At 44.6% G+C, this 21,190-nt stretch overlaps 1 protein-coding gene across 1 annotated transcript in view; it reads left to right on the top strand.

Moving 5' to 3' along the window:
- Positions 1–2,397: 2,397 nt before the first annotated feature.
- LOC148055124 (PDZ domain-containing protein 2-like) overlaps positions 2,398–21,190 on the top strand; it is a 72,041-nt gene continuing 53,248 nt past the window's right edge. Inside the window, 5 exon segments of the mRNA XM_087762388.1 lie at positions 2,398–2,535; positions 15,151–15,245; positions 15,247–15,291; positions 15,937–16,069; positions 17,876–18,040. Coding sequence (XP_087618514.1) covers positions 2,398–2,535; positions 15,151–15,245; positions 15,247–15,291; positions 15,937–16,069; positions 17,876–18,040 — 576 coding nt within the window.

Here is a 21,190-nt window from a genome sequence, read left to right as displayed (position 1 = left end):
CATAGCTCTACACTTTATGAACAGAATAAATGTTCTACAAGTGGAGGTGAAATAGTAAAATATTTTTTCCTCTATAAAATTACTTTATTTGGATATATGCTAAGTTCCTTCTCATTCCACTTGATTCCTAAATCAAGTAGTTGATTAATGCATGCACTTGGTTACTGGCACTCAAAAATACATCAGTGATTAGTTCAGTGATAGAGATCAGTGTTTTAAAAAACCCCACATATGTGCACCTGCACAAAAACAAGTTAGGCAGAACTGACTGCATAAAAACAGGGTGGGCAGCACCTATGTAAACCACAGGACTATGGGAAGAGGAGCTGCTTTTCTGTTTCTGTGTGCCAGGAGAAGCAATGCTATCAGGCTTATGTATGATGGATCAGAGTACAGTGGTATTACTGCAAGCAAAAGTCATCAATTTTAATCAACTTTACTGGCTGCCTTGAAATTTGAGTTGAAAGATAAATGTGAAAAACAGGCAGCCCATATTGTTTCTGGTACAAAACTGCCCCTTTTCTGTTGATTAAAATAATTTTTCTTTTAACTTGATAATCAAAAATACTTCCATCTTGGTTCTGGATTTTTTTTAGGCTAACCCTTCAGGTCCTGCCAGCCTGGGGTGCCTGCCTGAGCCGTGTGTCACCTTGTGGCCACTCAGACAGCTGACCTTGGCTGCAGAGACTTTCCAGCCAGCAGGGCTCTTTGGCTGTCTGCTTTCAGCCATTTTGAAAAAGATGGATTTAGGGCTTTATTTAAATATTCTTAATGTTAAAAAAAAAAAAGACTTGCCTGGTGAAAACTGCTGAGTGGACTGTCCAGGGAGTTGAGGTCCAGTTTATATTCATTGGGGAAATTTGGCACAGCCAACATACTTGTCCTTCACCTCTGTTGCTCCAGGGCTGCTTTTAAGGTTATGTAGTTGCTGTATTCATTTGGGCATCGGTCTTCCTAATTAAATATAAGTGATTTGAATGCCAATGTTGTCTTGGGGGGAACATGTAAGTTTTGGGAAGAAGTGGACTGAAACTACCAGCTAATGTCCATGGACAGAAACACACACCCATTGTGTGTTATTTTCAGCCACTGCCAGGCTGGTCCAGATTACTTTGAGTAATTGAGAGTGCTTTCCTCACTCCTGTAAAGAAGTTTCTTTCAGGGATTATCATAGCTGCTTTTCCTGTTTTGCCATTAAGTCACCTCTATGCAGGAATAACTTTGAAGGGTTGTATTTAAGGCCAAGCAACTTTTAAGAAAGGGAAGGGGAAAATTAGCCTACAAGCACCGGGGAGGAAAAAGAGAGTGAAAGACTCCTGAGTCGCTCCTCCTCTCTCGACCACAATACCTGTATTATTTTCTCTTAGGATCTTTTATGGTTCAATTCCACACATAGTTTCTTACCTCCTCTGATAGCTGTAGGTTCGCCAACTGCTCTGTCTTAGCAAAAAGTTCATTGCAGCTGACGCAGAGGCTTATTTGATGCTCTGGAAAATTCTTGCCGCTTTCACTAGTGAGAAAGGTAATATATTTTTGGGGGCCTAAATTAGTGTGAAAGGGCACATACCAAACCTGTTAAGTACAAATTCCAGCTTGTTTGTACTCTCAGTTGGTTACGCCCTTGGCTCAGAATCCAAATATTTCAAGAATTTGGGTTGAGGTATATGCTTTTCCAAAAGAGGCATGAAGTTAGATTCCCCTTTTGTATCAATGGGTGCAGTTTCTGTAAGGTCACCGAGTATTTGCTTGAAGCAGAAATGTCAATTCCTTCAAGGCATGTCCAGAGACTTTGGGAGGGGAGGTGATGCTTTGCTCTGGTACGGGAACCTGGTGGCTGCTCCTTGCACAGCTGAGATGACTTAGCTCTTGCTTTGATTGGAATACGCTTGCTGTAAAGGAAACTCACCTTATTTCCATGTCCCTTTATGGGAGCTGGGATGCCTTATAGTGCCACACTTTGCTGTATTGAGGCCATTGGCGCTACGCCTGCTTACCCCAGTGTCTGATTTTTTTCCCTGAGGCCTTCAAAGCATGTATGTATGCCAAAGCAGAAAATTAGTTTCACTAAGGAGGCTAATTTCAGATCCAAATGCTCTATGGGCTGCTGCACAAATGAAGCCTGCCTGATTTTTAATTTTTTAAAATTTATTTATTTATTTATTTTAGTCTACCGGATCATGTTGCGCTGCATCAAGCGCAAAGCCCCTCTTCCTCCCTCCAACGGCAACAACAGCAACAGCTGTGACCCCCAAAGCCAAGCCCAGCCCTGAACCCAGCAACAGAACCACTCAAAATGGGAAAAAGACCAGGAAGTTTGGGGTCGTCACCAGAACACTGGGCAGTAAGGAGAGTAAAGAAAAGCTGGGCTCAGAGCACGGGAATGGGCACTGCATCCCGATGGAGGTGGAGGTTGCTCAGCTGGAGACCTCCAAAGCAGAAAGCAACGGGGAAGAGCATCTTTGTGGCATGGGGGGACAGTACTGGTCCCAGCTGTCGGATGGCAGCGTGCCAGACATCAGTGACCAGTCTGCCCAGGTATGTTTGCTTTGGGTTTTTCTAGAGAAGCAAGCAGCAGGTGTGCAAGTGAATTAAGGGAATTTCTTGAGCGGTTTCCCTGGTTTCAGCATACCATCCTCAGGCTGAGCCTCCATGTGACAACCCAAGCTGTCGGGGCACTGAGCTGCGGGATGGGGTGCAGAACAGGGGGACAGGAGGATTAGAGAAATAAATAATAATTGTGAGGAACCTCTGTCATGTTCCATCTGTGATGAAGGGGAAGGTCCTTATATCTCAGTTCTGTCAGTGTTGGACTCAGGATTTCTTTTGTTGAGACAACTGATGACCTTACAACACCGGGGCAGGAGGTGTCAGTGGAAGACAGTCATTTTGTCCTTTGGGGCTTCATGTTTAGCTCTGTCTGAGCTCAACAGGACCTTAAAGCTCGTGTGAAAATTGGAATTGAAGTTTCCCTTTTTGAAGGGATAGGGAGTCAGCACCAGACCATGGTGCATTTATTTGTGTTACAAAACTTGTTTGGCCAGTGTTTGGGGACCACATGGAAGTTATTGTGAATTTTGCTCCAAGTTGATGAGATGGACGATTTGTTAATGTTTGGGATGACAGTGGGACTGGGGCTTTCATTGCTTCTCTCTTCATCCTAATGGAGATCTTGGGGTTTGTTGCCTGGCTAGAATTGCAGCGTTGCTGGATGGAGAAAAATAACCCGAGCCTTGATCACATTTCAGTATGCATCTGTCACCAGAAGAGCTGTCTGCCAATCTTTCCAGAGACACTGATAGTATAAACAGATGAAGGCTGCTGTATTAGGCTTGGGGCTTGCTGCAGCAGCTGGTTTTGGTTTTAAGAGTTCAAAGCTGGTAACAGAGCAGTATGAGTGGACACCTCATGACTAAATTCTGTTGAGGAAAGTGTTGTTTTAAATGTGGCCTCTGAATTAGAACTCCCTAATACTACTGCAGGGTGGTGGTGATGGTGGTTGTTAACTTAAACTAATTTAACTTAAAATACATTGGAGGGGCTAAAACCAATTTTAAAAAATGCTGGTCTTAAAGAAACGTAATTGAGAAAATCTGCTCTTCCCATCAGTGAGACACGTTTGATTTTGTTGTGCAACGGGGAAAATGTTTGTGTACAGTTTTTGAAAGCCTTGTAATCGCAGTCTGTAAAACCTTTCTGAAAGAAAACATTAAGAGTTTAGAAATAAATAAATCCAGTCCTTCAGTATTTTGAAAGCTCCGGTCCATATAAAAACTTCTTGACTCTGTTCTGAAGATGTCTAATTAAACACATTATAAATGAAGATGATCAGAGTTTGTTTTGAGGAAGTGGAAAGCCTATCTATCTATCTATCTATCTATCTATATATATATATAAAAAAAAAACCCAAAAACCTCTTGATTCAGAGCCATTTCACGCTAGTGTTACCTTGGTGTTTTGAGTCATTTTGGTCTGAGAAGTAAATTGTTAAATTCAGAACTTATATGTATCAATGTGAGCAATAAATAAATTTTTAATGCAAAGCACATACAAGGTGTCTTTGTAAAATGTAAAAGCGTAGTTGAGTCACTGGAGATTTAAGAGCTATAATCTGTTCAGTTGTGGTGTATCTGTTGGGAGGCACAGTCATTTAGTAAAATGGCTTCTCTCTCTCTTTTTTTAAATTTTTTCCCTCCCTTAATATTTTGCTTAGAGATATGACCTCTGTATGTGTCGGTATTAATTACATTTTCCTGTCATCTGACTGTGGAGAAATGTAAATAGCTGGACTCTGAATAGCATGCCTTGCTCATCCTTTGCTTTTCAACGATGAGGGGGCCCTATAGAAGCCCATCACTTTAACATCCGTGGGGTAGCTGCTATCAGAGTAATGAGCGGCTTAATTCAGTTTCTTAGTAAGTATTGCATAGTGACAGGAAATAAAATTTTCAAAATTAATTGAGTTCTGTTTAAAAAATAATAATAAAAAAGGTCAAGAAATACACACTTGGGAGCCTCAAATCTCACTTCCAGCTCTGTTTTCAGAGCATGACCTGGCACTCAGGCATGTGAGATCCAGTCGTGTCAGGAGCCTTTTGAAAACGGCATCCAGAGTGTAGTGTCAAAAGTTGCAGCCTCCTTCCAGGCTTCAAAGTGCAAGCCAAACCTTTTGTAGCCACGGGATGAGTTATCTCCTCCCGAGCGGGGACAGGGTGCATTAGCAGGGCACCCTCTCCACAGGGAAAGCTGCTCCATCCTTGCTGCCCACGCCATGCTTGCCATCTCCTCCACGCATTGACTAATTGAATATCCAGGGCTGTCGGCCCTGCACCTTTGGGGAGCACTATATTTGCTTTGAGAGGGTGAGAGCCAGCTTGCGGTGGGCTGGAGGTCAGCTGCAGGTGGGAGGAAAGGCTTTGAGAAGCTGCTCTGCGACCCGTGCGGCTGCAGGAGGACCTTTCTGGTCCTCCCCACCACTCTTTCCCCTGCCCCTGCCCCAGGATGCAGATTGAAGAATTACTGAATCTGGAATATTGAGTCCAGGCAAATCTCTTTTTCTCCCTGTAGAAAGTTTGTTTGAAGTTGTCATAACCAAAACAGGGAAGAAGAGGTTGGGTTGAATCTACATGGTGTCTTCAGCCATTGCTGTAATGAACCCAGCAGCCAGCTTGCGGCCGATGCCTTGGAGATGTTGTGCCGGGAGTGCTTTTGAGGCAGCTGTGTGTCTTGGGTGTTGTTTGCTTTCAGTGTACCTCCTCTCCCACGAGCTTGGGGTTGTTCTCCCATTTTCTCACTGCGTGCTGCTAATAACAGCAATGCTGAATCGTGAAACGAGAGGTGAGATGAATACTGTTTGTCAAATGAACCTGCCAGGAGATTCCTGCATAACTGGTTTGTGTGCATGTGTCAGTCCCCTTCAGGCTTGCTTTCATCTCCCAGATCTTGGTCTGTCTCTCCTGTGCACTTGGCATTGCTATCGCTATGTATAAGCAAATCTGCTGGTATGTAACCCTCAGTAAATATTGTACCTGTCAATTAGCAGGCAGTATTTAATGTTTACAGGTGGTTAAGTTATGCTGCAATATTTTTAGAATGAACCTAAATGTCCCTTAAAATGTGAGGATTCAAAGCAGCAAGGCTGTATCTGCCTAGCAGGAAGATCTTGGAGGCCTGGAAACCAGGTCTGACCTTGGAGAGGACCCAGGCTTTTAAACTACTTACTGCATTTCTGTTTTCCATTTATTTACGCCTTGCTCCTGCCAAGCTTTTCTTTAATATAAGGTTTCAAAACAATTTTTCCTTTGTTTATATAGATTTGCAGCTTCTTGAACATGGCACAGTCAAAATCAGTCAAACCCCTTTAAACTCACCTGCAATTAGCTGGTGAAAGATAAAGGGGGGAAGAAGGGCTCTGACATCTTTTATTTATTTATTTATTTTCAACACTCAGAGGAAAAATGTTCCTTTTTGTTTTATTAATGATGTGCTTATGAAATCAAGCGTTTGATGTTATGCACTTGCAGCAGGCATAATGCAAGTTTCCCCACATTGCACTGGCAGCGTGCTTCCTTTCTGATCTGTAGCACACTAGTTTATTTCAGATGTAGGCTTGCTCTGAACAGAGGCTGTCTAATGTACAGTAGCTTCACGGTGGAGAAAGATTGCCTGCAGGGACCACTTGAAGCTGCCAGCTGTATTCTCTATTCTCACTTGCGGTCTGTAATGTAAGATGACCCATTTTTTGATTGCGATTAATCCAAGTAGAATATTCATACTGTCTTAAAAAATATTTTAATTATTTGTAGCTTATGCACTTTGAAGTTGATCAGCTGCAAGGGGAAAAATCTGGTCCAAAGCACTGCCTGCTCAAAAGGAGTTGAGAGTTAGGAGTTAGGAGGAGAGTTGAGTCGCCTAAGAATGATGTAACTGCAGAGAATAAAAATTAGCTGTTAGCCCAACTGAAGTCCTTTGACTTGACCATTTGTGTTTCTTCTTGCTATAGGAATGTTCACGGAAGTGAGGGAAGGTTAAAAAAAAAAAGTCTGGAAGGGACTTCAAGAGATGACCCAGTCTCATCTCCTTCTCTGAGACCATCTTTGACAAATGTTGGTCCATCATGTCCGTGAAACTTTCATATCGAGGGGAATCTGCAGCCCCTTTGCATAGACAGGTCTGCTGCTGCTCTGGGTTTACAAGCAAAAGTCCATGGGATGGATCTGAGCAGAGATAACATTTGCTCCCAGAAGATGGGGAACAAATCTCTGAAGGCAAATTTTGGCTTCTTATTCCTTTGACACTCTCAAAACAAGCATGGATGTCTTTGAGTGTCTGTCTTGGCCAGATCTCGGGTGAATTGCATGAAACTTTGTGGCTTGTCTTATACAGGCAGTCAGCCCGTGTTATCTAGTGAGCTCTTTGCACTTAGGTTCTCAAGGATGTTGTGAGGTTATGCAGGGAGAAGATTAGAAAGGCGAAGGCCCAGCTAGAACTTAAACTGGCCACCACCATTAAAGATAACAAAAAATGTTTTTACAAATATATCAGCGACAAAAGGAGGGCCAGGGAGAATCTCCGTCCTTTGTTGGATGCGGAAGGTAACTTTGCCACAAAGGCTGAGGTACTCAATGCTTTCTTTGCCTCAGTCTTTAATAGTCAGACTGGTCATCCTAGGGGTTTTCAGGCCCCTGAGCTGGGAGATGGAGACAGGAAGCAGAATGAAGCCCCAGTTGTTGAAGAGGTGGCAGTCACTGACCTGCTCCTCCACCTGGATGCTCACAAGTCCATGGGACCAGATGGGATCCACCTGAGGATACTGAGGGAGCTGGCAGAGGAGCTGGCCAAGCCACTCTCCATCATTTATCAGCAGTCCTGGTCAACAAGGGAGGTCCCAGATGACTGGAAGTTAGCTAATGTGACGCCCCTCTACAAGAAGGGTCGGAAGGAGGATCCGGGTGTGGCAATTAATCACGGACTCCGCATATGAGTTTAGGCGAAGACAAGCGAAGACACTTATTTTTACAATCTATCCCTTTTATAATATGATCTAGTGTCCACGAGCAAGCAAAGCTTATTTCATTGGCTACTGTCTTGCGTCCACGCGTCTCTTCAGCGTTGCTTATTGGTTCTTCAAGTTGGTGCACGTGAATTCCTCTTTCAGGGATGTATCCAATCTCATCCTTATTTTTCTGCCTCTAAGTTTCACAAACTTGTTTGTAACAAGCCTCAAGGCCACAGCTGCATCCCAGCGAACCTGTTTGTAACAAGTCTCAAGGGCACAGCTGCATCTCGTCAAAGTAAAACACAATCTCATTTGTTCCCACATCCGGGAAACTACAGGCCTGTCAGCCTGACCTTGGTGCCAAGGAAGGTCATGGAACAAATCATCTTGAGTGCCATTACGTGGCACGTGCGGGACAACCGGGGGATCAGGCCCAATCAGCATGGGTTCATGAAAGGCAGGTCCTGCTTGACTAACCTGGTCTCCTTCAATGACAAGGTGACCCGCTTAGTGGATGAGGGGAAAGCTGTGGATGTTGTCTGCCTGGACTTTAGTAAGGCCTTTGACACTGTCTCCCACAGCATTCTCCTGGAGAAGCTGTCTGCTCACGGCTTGAATGGGTGCACTCTCTGCTAGGTAGAAAACTGGCTGGACGGCCGAGCCCAGAGAGTAGTGGTGAATGGAGTCAAATCCAGTTGGCGGCCGGTCACGAGTGGTGTTCCCCAGGGCTCAGTGTTGGGGCCGGTCCTGTTCAACATCTTCATTGATGATCTGGATGAGGGGATTGAGTGCACCCTCAGTAAGTTTGCAGATGACACCAAGTTGGGTGGAAGTGTCGATCTGCTGGAGGGTAGGAAGGCCCTACAGAGGGACCTGGACAGGCTGGATCGGTGGGCTGGGTCCAACTGTATGAGATTCAACAAGGCTAAGTGCCGGGTCCTGCACTTGGGTCACAACAACCCCATGGAACGCTACAGGCTTGGGGAGGAGTGGCTGGAGAGCTGCCTGGTGGAAAAGGGCCTGGGGGTGTTGGTTGACAGCCGCCTGAACATGAGCCAGCAGTGTGCTCAGGTGGCCAAGAAAGCCAATGGCATCCTGGCTTGTATCAAGAACAGTGTGGCCAGCAGGACCAGGGAGGTGATAGTGCCCCTGTACTCGGCACTGGTGAGGCTGCACCTCGAGTACTGCGTTCAGTTTTGGGCCCCTCACTACAAGAAGGACATCGAGGGGCTGGAGCGTGTCCAAAGAAGGGCAAGGAAGCTGGTGAAGGGTCTAGAGCAGAAGTCTTATGAGGAGCGGCTGAGGGAGCTGGGCTTGTTTAGTCTGGAGAAGAGGAGGCTGAGGGGAGACCTTATTGCTCTCTACAACTACGTGAAAGGAGGTTGTAGCGAGGTGGGGATTGGTCTCTTCTCCCAAGTAGCAAGTGATAGGACGAGAGGAAACGGCCTCAAGTTGCACCAGGGGAGGTTTAGGTTGGATATTAGGAAAAACTTCTTCACCAAAAGGGTAGTCAGGCACTGGAACAGGCTGCCCAGGGAAGTAGTTGAGTCCCCATCCCTGGAGGTATTTAAAAGAAGGGTAGACGTGGTGCTCGTGGACATGGTTTAGTGGTGGACTTGGCAGCGTTAGGTTAACGGTTGGACTCAATGATCTTAAGGGTCTTTTCCAACCTTAAGAATTCTATGATTCTATGAAATGTTTCAATTCAAACTAGAAATTTTTTCATAAGAAACATGCAAATAAACATTTTGATTAGATTCTAGTTATCTTTTCTGTTTCATCTTTCTGCACTTCAGAGAATTCTGATGCATGAAAGGGAAAGAAAGAAAAAAGGGTTTTATTATCTTATTGTCCATTCACAAAAACACTACTTAAACTTCAGCTTTTAAAAGAGACCGATGTGATTATAAAGGGTCAATATATTTACTGAACAGGCACAGCAATAAAAGAGGTTGTCAGGACAGGGTCGCTGCCAAGTTAGCTCCAGTTCTGCATGAAATGACTCAGACCTCTGCAAATGTTGGCAGGAGGGACATACTATAAATGGGAGCTTTGAACACTTCACACAGGAGTAGTTTTGCTCCCCTCATCATGGTGTTAGGGAGGACCCTGAAGCCTGGTTTGATGATGAAGTGCTTTGCCTGGCTCACCAACGCAGACACAATGTACCCTATTTTTTTCTCTGAATCAACGTGGGAAGCTGGGGCAGCAGCAGATCAGACCCAGCTGATCCAAGGGAGTTTTCTTCACTGGTACTCAGAATAAATGGTACGAAAGCAAAACTACTCTCTCACCTGATGCTGCTTTCTGGATCTCCAGGGTTACAGATGTGGGAAGACACTGCATAAGCAATCAGATTTCCTCATATGTCATCTTACTGACTGGGATACTGTTGATGGTGGTAATCTCATCTCCTACAGCCATCTTGCCCATTGATCCCTGATGCAATGACAGATCCAAGGGAATTATAAATACACCTCAGAAGCCCTGCCACAGGGGCAAAGATTGCAGGGAAGCAATTAATAGCTTATGAGCAACATTCCCTATTTCATATCACCGCAGAGCACAGGTACAACTGCCATCAGTTTGCCAACAAATAAATAAAGAGCAGACTGTGCTTTTGCCAGAAGAGGAATTAATGATCAGTCTCAAACAGGAAGGTCAAAAGAGCTGCTGGGTTCTCTGAGAGATCAGTATCAGGATGGAGGACATAGCCCTCTTCATTTAAATGGATTGGGATAGATCAGCCCTAGTTTCTTCAGGACTGGAACACTGTCTATCATTTTTGCATTTCACGTATGAATTATATCCCTGGTCACAACCTCCCATTGGACCAATTGGACTCTCCTAAATAACTACATTGGACAGGGACTGAGCTCTTAAGGTAAAAGCCTAAGCATGTTTCTAAACACTGTACAATAAGTCAGAGAAAGAAGCAGGAACAGAACCCAAATCCCCAGCTCTCACAGCCCAATTCAAACTGCTACGACATATCCCCTCTTACCCTAGTGGCCACTAACTAGATTAAAAATGCTACATCCAGTTTTGTACACCAGAGTATCTTCCTTCCTCTGTCTGCACCTTTTCATCTAGGTCAGCAACTCCACACCCAGCACAAAACAAGTATTCACGCTAGTATATGCACGTAAGAGATGCAGAAGAGCGATGTGTTACTGGTACTACCATGGTGCTTGGCAACCCTGGCCAGCACCTAAGGCCTCCTGGTACCAGATTTGTGTAATACAGGAATACATGCATATAAAATAATAGAGAGGGATTTAAAACACACATTCTAAGTTGCAACATAGCTCCTCTCTTAATAAGCATTTTTACCACCAGCATTTATTTTGTCTTTGCTTCTGGTAAAAAGAAAGGAAACAAGAATAGTATTCCCTCAAAACTGTGAGTGTGGATGAGTCCATCTCAGTAGATCTGCCTTTTGACTTTCTCAGTTTTGAATCAGCCAGAGTGCACTTTGAATCAGAAACATTTCATTTAACAGCAGCTTCGGAACAATACAGGGTGAGACGTTTTGCCCAGCAGAGACAAACATCTCCCTTGCACTTACTCCCAACAGATCACTTGCTTAATAATAACCATCCCTGCAAAGCAAAAGCAAATCACAACAAGGCAACTCAAATTAAAAAATTACCATTTCTGCTGCTCCACCTGGCCGCAGCCCTGTGACAACAACCTTTAAGGGCATGGCCTGGATTTCCAAATCCAGGCCGAATGACTCATTCTCATTGCGAACCAGAGTGACTATTTCACCCTGGCCCTGCCTGGCCCCATCTAGTGTTTCACACTTCTTGCTGTGAGGGAGTGTCCTTGCAACAGGCTTGTTATAAGAGCCATGCTCCTCAGTCCTCTGTCTCTGAAGGCTTCGGCACTCAGTGCTCATCATGTTTTTCACTCTCGTGACTGCTCTGTGTTCAAGTTTTGGCGAACTCTTAGATTCGAGTTGTGCTTCCCAGAGCTCCTTCAAACTCAGGCTGCTGTTCAACATCTTCATTGATGATCTGGATGAGGGGGTTGAGTGTCATCTGCAAACTTACTGAGGGCACACTCAACCCCCTCATCCAGATCATCAGTGAAGATATTGAACAGGACCAGCCCCAACACTGAGCCCTGGGGAACACCACTCGTGACCGGCCACCAACTGGATTTGACTCCATTCACCACCACTCTCTGGGCTCGGCTTTCCAGCCAGTTTTTAACCCAGCAGAGAGTGCACCCATCCAAGCCGTGAGCAGCCAGCTTCTCCAGGAGAATGCTGTGGGAGACAGTGTCAAAGGCCTTACTAAAGTCCAAGTAGACAACATCCACAGCCTTCCCCTCATCCACTAAGCAGGTCACCTTGTCATTGAAGGAGACCAGGTTAGTCAAGCAGGACCTGCCTTTCATGAACCCATGCTGACTGGGCCTGATTCCCCGGTTGTCCCGCACGTGCCACGTAATGGCACTCAGGATGATCTGCTCCATGACTTTTCCCGGCACCGAGGTCAGGCTGACAGGCCTGTAGTTCCCCGGATCCTCCTTCTGACCCTTCTTGTAGAGGGGCGTCACATTTGCTAGCTTCCAGTCATCTGGGACCTCCCCGGTTGACCAGGACTGCTGAGAAATGATGGAGAGTTGCTTGGCCAGTTCCTCTGCCAGCTCCCTCAGTATCCTCGGGTGGATCCTGTCTGGCCCCATGGACTTGTGAGCGTTCTACCTCATTCTAGAATCCTAGTTTTCGTTTAAAGACTAAGTGAGCTTGTAGTCTTATTGTTTATGAAGGAAAGCTAGAAAATATGATCCTTTAAAAAATTTCAAAATTAAAGACATAAAATGCATCATAATTTTTTTTTTCTCCTTTTCTTTTTTAAAAGTCTTTAGGCTTTGTGTTGTTGAACCTGGGAATCTCTAATAATTAAAAAAAAAAGGTTTTAAGTTAAATTTAAATGCATTTACAAATCCTTGCAATTGGCATAGAGCTTTGCTATTACGGCTTTCCTGTGATGGAGTCACATAAGATGCACATTCAAAGCAGCAGCATTTCCTAGCTGGCTGTGAAGTACCCCGTTCTGCTCTGTGCAAGAGAGATAGCTACTTCATCGGGAGGGGAAGGGGATGGGGATTCTACTGAACACCACCTTTCTTCAAGAGGCCTCAAGCAAAGCCTAGTAAACTGCTTTTTAATACTTAGCCTTTAAAATCTTGGAGTGACGTACCTCAGAGGTATGTGTGTATTGGTGGGGGGCGTTTGCTTTGTAACAGCTCCACTGTGGTTAAATGAATGATCCGATTTCCAGTTGACACCGAATTGTTTATTCCCAGCGAAACGCATGCAGCTGACCGGTGGGGACTCTAGAGACAGTCTTTTCTTACACAGGAGATGGTGACCATGTCATTTGAAAATGAGTGAAAGAAATACATATTTGGGTATGTGCCAAATGGTTTCATTGTCTTTAATATGACTGCGTTCTGCCATCTGTGTTCAGAGTGAGTAACGCTTTACTTTGCAAATGCTTTTGATTTCAGTGGGACTTTGAGGGGAATAAGATGGTTCTTGCATTAAGAGCAGCAGAGTCTCGCCATTTGCTGCTGTTAAGTGTTTTGCTATGTAAATGAATATTTGAGAGCAGGTCAGTTAAGAATAAATTTGGGATTTTTTTTTTTTTTTTAATAAAATGTGTGATAGTGAGAAGTGCTGAGGAATGCAAGCAAGGCTCTGCATGTCATGGGCCTTTGCATAACTCACATTCCAAAAAGCTTTTGGAAATCATTAAACACAATTTTATGAATGCATTGTTAAACTTTATTGGAGGGTATGCTTCCAAACTGGATTTAACAACAGGACACTCGAAGTGGCATCTTGTGAGGAGAATAGATGGTCATCATTTCAGCCTGTGCTTGATTGGGGGAGGCAGAGAGATTATATTTCTCAGTTATACCGTTTTCATGATGAGTGTGAGGCACTTTATAGCAATAAAATCTCTCTGGCGTATTTTCATGCTGTAGCTTTGTTCTGTTTTTTAATTAGATAAATATAGTTGACTCTTGCCCCTGCATTTAACACAGTGTCTCATGTATCACTCTATCTCAAAGTATTCTCTGTCCTGACATGTCCTGTTATTCAGCAGGAGACTGGGCTTTTATCAATGCATTGAGGATCCCAGTTAAACCTGTTGGGATATTGCCCACGTGCATGACTTTCAAGTTAAAAAATTACCCACAGGTGTATATGATTTAGGCTCAAAATTTTCAGTTACCTCTTAAGACATGGGGTTTGGTTATCCTGTTTCTCATACCTGTTGTCTAGGGGCTTTGTAACATTAATCTATTATTATTTTTACTTTGTTCTTAAGATATCGGTGTAGATACTGATCTCTTTGTTCCTGTGTTTGAAAAACTCATCTTGCATTGCATTTAAAAGTTTCAGCGTAGGGCCCCAGTGGTCAGGTTAAAAAAAGCACTTTTTCTGTACTTAATAAAGGCTCTGATAAACAACATTGGCCTAAAATCTGCAGGTTGCTGCCACAACAACCATTGGGTTTGCTGATATATTTAGCAGTTCCACTTCTCAGAAACAAGCAGCAATTTCTACATGCTCTTCACCATTTGGCATGAAATTTTAATCATCTTTGCTACTTGGGTGTTTGTGTACTGCAAGAATGTTACTTGTGTGCAGAACAGACCCAGTCAGAAATAGCTGACCCAGTGCCCAGTAACTTCAGCACGTGGCCTAAAAATTGCCTCCAAATTGTGCAAGCTTGAAAACGTCCTGGGGCTTCTTGTAATTCTGTTATCCTGGTTCTTCCCTTCTCTCTCAGAGAGTCCTGGCAATCACCTTATGTGTCTTGCTTGTTTTTCTCTTTCCTTTTTTACTCTGCTGATATCTGCCACAGTTGTGTTTCCTTGTGCCTAGTCCTTACAGTAGGACTCATGGGAATTAGTTTTTGTTTTGCATTTTTGTATTGCTCCAGAGTTTGTAAAGCATGTTTTGGATGAGTATTTATAATCATTAAAAAAAAAAAAAAAGGTGTCCTAAACATCACTTATTACCTTGCTTATATTGAAAAGTTATTCTCTGCAGTGGGCAAATTATTATTTACAGTCTGTAAAACAGCTGTCCTATAGGAAATATTTGATTGGCAGCTGATAATTTGAAGCTGGTATTTTCTTCCTATGTCTCAAATCCTGCAAGCCCCTCTGGAGAGGGAAACACTGCTGTGTGATGCAAGTCTGATCCCTGCTGCAATAGTAGCTGTGCTACCTGGTGTTCAAGGTCCCCCTTGAACAGCGTCTTGCTCCTGTGCGACCCTGCACAGCTCATCCTTGAGTTTTGGCCAAGGGTTTTGAGGCCACTGTTTGCTGCAGGAAGGATCAGGGCATTCAGAGCAGCAACTCTGCGTGGCTTAGAAAAGCTGTGAACAACTCTGCTCGAAAACCTCTACGTGCTGACCCTGCTCTGTGCTGCCTCCTCCTTTCTGCCTTCTTCGCTTGGACCACAGCTAACAAAGGAAAGCTCAGCAAAACCACCCGTACAGCTTGAGCTATAGAGATGTGTGGTGATGGGCAGCAAGGTGCTAAATAGCTCCTTCCTGTACCCTCCCAGCCCTCTCTCACTGTCCAAATCCAAATTCAAGGACTCTCTGCACGTTTTCTTTCAGTGGGAAGGTTGCCGCATATGGAAGATGCACATTCTCAAGGGGACGGACAGGCTGGGAATCCAGATAACAGGAGGCAGAGGGTCGAAGCAGTCCCCTCAGCATCACTGTCACCTGTGTGGAGGAAGGCGGCTCTGCACACAGGTGAGGTGACGGCGGTGTCTTTGCGGGAGTGGGTGTGATGGAGCATCCGTGGCCATCGCTGTTAGCTAGACTCAAGAGACAGGCGTGAGGGATTTGCCCTCTCATTGTGTGAGGGTGAGAATATGGCATTTTTAGCTTAAAAACTTGTTTTTGTGGTTAGTCACTGAAGCCCTTTTCGGCATGTTTAGCCCAAAGTACAGACAGATCAAACACTTGCTCGGTGATGGAGCATAACCCAAGGAGCCCAATGGCTTGTGGGGCTTTTTCTCCAAGTCCCTTTTTGGAAGGTGGCCCTTTCCCATGGGATCGGCAGTGGGTGAGTGCAGGTCGTGCACCCTAGGGTGCTCGCTGCCAACCCTGGCCCTGCTCCCTGATAGGAGGAGGTGGGGTTCACTGCTGCTCCCTGGCCATCTTTGTCAGGGCACGGAGAAGGTTTGAGGGGGCTCAGCCCTGCAAAGAGGGTGAAATGGTTCTGGTTATAGCAATGATTTCCTGGGGGCGCCTTTCTGAGCCCCCCTTTCAGGCAAATAGCACTGCACTGATTGATGCAAGCTTAGCATCAGCCAGGTCACGTGTTGTTTGTCTCCATGCCCTGGAAGGGGAAGGACTGCCCTGCAGCTCCACATTCCTGCTCTGTTTTCGCAGGGATGGCAGGCTGATGGCGGGTGATGAGCTCCTCATGATCAACAGGCAGTCGCTGGTTGGGCTCTCCCACCAGGATGCCATGGCCCTCCTTCGCTCAGCCGCTGGCCTGGTGCAGTTGGTGGTCACTAGCAAGGTACAGTCCTCTCCTTGGTGGCCCCCTGAATGTATGTCCACAAGAGTTTGTGCATGTACTGCATGGAAAGGGCATATTTTTGATATGGAGTCACATGTGCACATTTGCTCCCCTAAATTTAATGCGCAGCTATTGGAAATATATCAGTAGCTGCCATAAATCTGTGGCAAATCAGCAGGGTATAGACCAACTTAATGATTTGCTTGTATTGTCGCTGTCGTTCAGTGTGCAAATGAGTCTGTATTTATTCATGCAGATGTTACTTAAGTTTTGGCCAAAACCATTTTCTTAAAATATATGTACCCTGCTAAATAAAGCAATCTATTCTCAGCCTCTTCTGATTCCTGCCTGTGTAGCCTCTGTAGCTGTCATCTCTTGTCATATCTGTGTGCCTGAGGTCTCCTGATGAGGATCTCTTGGCTTGAATTCCTTATTTTGTCCTTGTTAATAGCTTGGAGTGGAGCTCTTGCAGATAAAGGAGCATGAAATTTCTGGGAAATGAGAGTAGAACTCATTTATCAGTAGGGCTCTTTGTTTTGCTTTCATCACAGGAGAGATTGAGGGGATATTACACAATACTTTTTCCTTTGTTTAAGAAAATCCTGCCCACCCCAGTTTGCTCTCCTCCCCAGACCACAGCCTGCTGCTCCCCCGCTTGGGTTGATGCAGGTGTTTGGTGTGTGACCAACTGGATCCTAAAAGCGCCTGGGGTCTCAAAGAAGGACCTGCCTGCAGGTGTGGGGCCATCAGGGTCATTGGGGTGGTAGCAGGAACCTCTTGGGCCAAAGGGACCACTCATAAACCTGCATTTCCAGGTGTAGTGTGCTGTGTCAGCAGGCCATTGTATCAGTATTTTAAAAATTTTTTTTAGCTTCATCTTCAGGTTGCCCCAGCCAACCTTTTGCAGGTTTCTGTGGGTTTAATCTCTGGATGCTCTTATGGCTTCCTGGGATGCTTTATGCTCATGTTTTTCAAGAAGAGGCTCTATCCCACCATATTCAAAGTGAAGAGCCTATAACGTCTCTAATGTTTCAGTTAGACTTGGAAAGGCAAGCAACGGGGAATCCAGCCTGTGCCGTGTTTCAGGCAGTCTCAGAAAAGGTGTAAATAGATGAAGTGAAGTGTTCCCTCTGGGCGTTATTTGTTAGTATGGGTAAGCAGCCTTGCAATTTGGCCTGGTGAGCACTCCAAACACAGGATTTGTTCTGAAAGTAATAAAATTGGGAGTCTGTCTCGCCGCTGCTTTCAGCTGATGCATGCGTTTGCCTCCTGGAAAATGTGCCCAAAACTGGAAACAGATCCTGAAGCATCAGGACTGAGTTGGTAGGGGATCAGTAGGTCAGTTTTCATTTTGTTCTCCTAAGTAGTGTTGTTGGTTTATTATTCTTATGCATGTAGATAGATATACGTGTGAAAGGAACATCCACAGGGAGGAAGAGTGCAAGTGTGATTTGGGATGTAATGAAATGAGTAATGAAGTCTGTAAACTCTTGAATCTGCTTGCAGTGACATTTAATAAACTCGGGGTGAGGAGGAACAGGCTGCTGTAGGGAAGCATTTATTTTAAATTCTCCTTTATGGAATCTAAATGTTTTAGATGTGTATTAGCCTATGTTTACTATATGTGCACTTTAAAATCAGGTCTGCTTTTTATAACTGGACCATTAAAGTTTGAGCACATGGAAGTGTGTAATGAGGGGAGGATTACCAGGGAGCTCTCACTGGGCAGGTGAAATGGAGCAGTTTCACCATGACTTTGGTGGTTTTTTGCATGTGATATAATGTATTTTTTTGTCTCTCGGGTAGGAATCTGCTGAAGGGGATTTTCTGAAGTACCCATCTACCAGTTTGCCAGACTTGCTTAGCACTTGCTCAGTCCAAGACTCTGTCTCTTGCACTGACAATAAAGAAAACGAAGAGCCAGAAGAAGATGTGAAGGGAGTGAACATGTCTTCTGAAACACTGGTCGCTGTAAGTGTGGCTTTGGTGTGACATTTTTACTCTCTCCCTTGACACCCATCTGCATGTCATGTTCTCCTACAGCCTGACACAGAGCAGGTCCTCGGGACGGGGCGATCCAACCCAGCCCTCCTTTGCATGGGAAGGGGGTGACAAGCTGAAATGGGGATGGCATCTACCGCGGCATCTACCGCAACATTTGCTGTCTCTGCTACTGTGCTGTAGCAAAGCAGTGGCATGGGGAGCAGAAGCTCTTCTGTCCTCCAAGCTCTGTGGCAATTGTGTTTTTTGGTTTTTTTCCTCTCTGCCTTTGGATTGTTTTCCACCCACTTCCAATGCTTTTGTTGGATCTGATGCAAGGTCTCTCGCAGTGCTTACGTGGTAACACACTCTTCTTTCCCCTCCTTTTGTAACTAAACTTCTTTAAGAGTTTATGATCCAAGTCTTCAAGTTTTTATTTGCTCTGTTGAAGCCAACAGACACTTTTTCGGGGAGGGATATGAATTTCTGGCTGTGAACTGTAACTGAAGTTCTGCTGAATAAATGCTGCCAGTTGATAATCTCACTTGCATTCCCTTTAGGGCTGCATTAAGCAGAGATTAAGTGGATTATTGGTATTTATTTGTAATGTAGCAGCTCTCTGAAACTTCATCAGTGTCCTGGGCCTCTGTTGTATTGTACAGACAAAGAATAAAGTGATGTTTGCTACTCTAAAGAGTTTGTAGGCTGGTTTTCTGGCAAGAAAAAGCAGGTGGATTCACTTGAAGCTTTTTCTCTTTTTTTTATTTTATCTTCTTGACTCCCCCCCCCCCCCCCCCCCTTTCTGCAGCAATTATAATAAATCTCTTAAACCTTTGGATAGCTCAGACATGATACTGGTTTGGTGATTTGTTTTGATTTTGTATTCTTATACTTTCCCTTTTCTGAGCAAAAGACTGCTCTGCAGAACGAGTCTCGCGCTGCAGTCTAGCTGATGTGGGTGTTCACTTAATACCTGCATGTTATCTCTGACTTTCTTTGAGTCTATGCTTATAACAGTCCCCACTCTCACACATCTCTCTACTGTGACAAGCTTTGTTTTCTTGTTACTTTTTTCTGCACTGTTCTCTCTTCTATGTGCCAGGATGCCTTTTTGGAGGGAGGAAGGGAAAAACAAATAAATCAGGCGTGCTTAGTGCTGATGACATCATAATGTTTGTGTGCTAACTTGAGTAGGCACCTAAGCATTCTTTTGGCTATCAAAATACTTTAAATTCTTCTATATATTGTGTTTCAAATTTTGGTAATTTTTCGTAAGGCTGTGACTCAGCAAAGCTTAAACATAAAAATAAATTTTGTCAAAACTTAATTATGTGTGGCTTGAGGATGCAGCTCCCTGGCATTCCAGTGAATCTTTCAGCACATGCTAGGAGTTATTTGTCACTTGGTATGCTCCTGAGTTTCCAGCAAGGCTCTGCCTGGTTTTCAGCGATGTTTGGTTTTTTTTTTTTAATCGGGTGTTTCCAGATTAACATAATGCTAGGGGAAACTAGAGGTAGCTGAGGTGAACACCACCGTGAAGACCCAGCCACGTGAGACTGCCCAGAGCCCTTCAGCATGGACCTGAGTTTGGAGCCTGCCCTGAAGTCCATCCCAGTGCCACTGCGTCTGGCGGTGGTGGTAGCCTGATGGAGAGCCAGTTTGATTTGCCTGCCTATCTGGCACTCTTGCCTCTGATGGCAATAGCTCTGTGCTTTCATAATGCATCGCTGGGGGATAGAGGGGAAATCGCAGAAATCTGAGTACAATAAACACACTAGAAGAATGGCAGGAAGATTTTTTTTCCTTTGTTTCTATCTTTGTTTGTTTGGTTTTGTTGGAGGGGGTGTAATTCAGAGGGATGCAATAAGCTATTGGTGACTCTCAGGACCTCTTCTTTTTTTTTGCTTGAGCTGCACATGAAATCCTTCCTCTTCTAATCCAAAGTGCAGGATGTCTTTGCGTTCCCCACATAATTGCTGTCTCAGCCTCGGGAGTGCAGACGGGGCTCTCTGCAGCTTGGGGTAGGCAGTCAGTACAGTGTAGACCCCTTGGCTCTACCTGCAGCCTGATCCATCCTCATCAGATCAGGTCAGCCAACCGGGAGAGCTGAGCCAGGTTGTGCAAATCCTGCATGCCACCAGGCAGGATGTAGGAAGGTAAATGTATGGAAAAGCTAAACTTCACATGTGTCTTTTTTCTGCCTGGCAAGACGGGGAGGATTTTTCATAGCAAGGCTTTGAAGCTGATTTCAAGGTTAGCATGAACATGAAGCATCATGTGATTTTTTTTTTTAAAAAAAAAAGTACAGTCATAGATTATTGCAAAATTGCTTTGGAAATTACTGTTCTTTGCTGTTCCCACTCCCTTGATGATAATCCCGTGTCTTCTCTTTCTCTCATATATATTCCATTATATTTGTACTGTAGATAAGGGATGATAGTGTGACTGATGATTAAAGCAGGAACTAAGCTGGACCATTTTTTTTATCAGTGCAAATATAATTCTCTTAGACTTCTAGGGGGGTTGCTACTCAAAGTCTGGACCAGGTAACTGTAGTCTTGGTTTAAGCATCAGACCTCTTAGATTTGAAAACGATTCTCTACCCAGCTCTGGCCAGGAGTTATCTTTCTCACCACCAGTTTCTCACCTCAGACAAGAGGTTAATGAATTTTGTTGTTTACTGTACAGGGCTTTGTAGAGACTTAAAGGTATGCTGTCAGGTGCTGGGTGGTTAGGTAATAATCATAGAATTGTTTAGGTTGGAAAAGACCCTTAAGATCATCAAGTCCAACTGTTAACCTAGCACTGCCAAGTCCACTACTGAACTATGTCCCGAAGCACTACATCTACCTGTCTTTTAAATACTTCCAGGGATGGAGACTCAACCACTTCCCTGGGCAGCCTGTTCCAGTGCCTGACTACCCTTTCGGTGAAGAAGTTTTTCCTAATATCCAGCCTAAACCTCCCCTGGCGCAACTTGAGGCCGTTTCCTCTCGTCCTATCACTTGCTACTTGGGAGAAGAGACTGACACCCACCTCGCTACAACCTCCTTTCAGGTAGTTGTAGAGAGCAATAAGGTCTCCCCTCAGCCTCCTCTTCTCCAGACTAAACAACCCCAGCTCCCTCAGCCTCTCCTCATA

The sequence above is a fragment of the Nipponia nippon genome, unplaced genomic scaffold (assembly GCF_047370975.1).
Source record: "Nipponia nippon isolate SJK-2023a ecotype South Korea unplaced genomic scaffold, ASM4737097v1 scaffold_26, whole genome shotgun sequence".
NCBI lineage: Eukaryota > Metazoa > Chordata > Aves > Pelecaniformes > Threskiornithidae > Nipponia > Nipponia nippon.
This window is presented reverse-complemented; position numbering and strand designations above follow the sequence as displayed.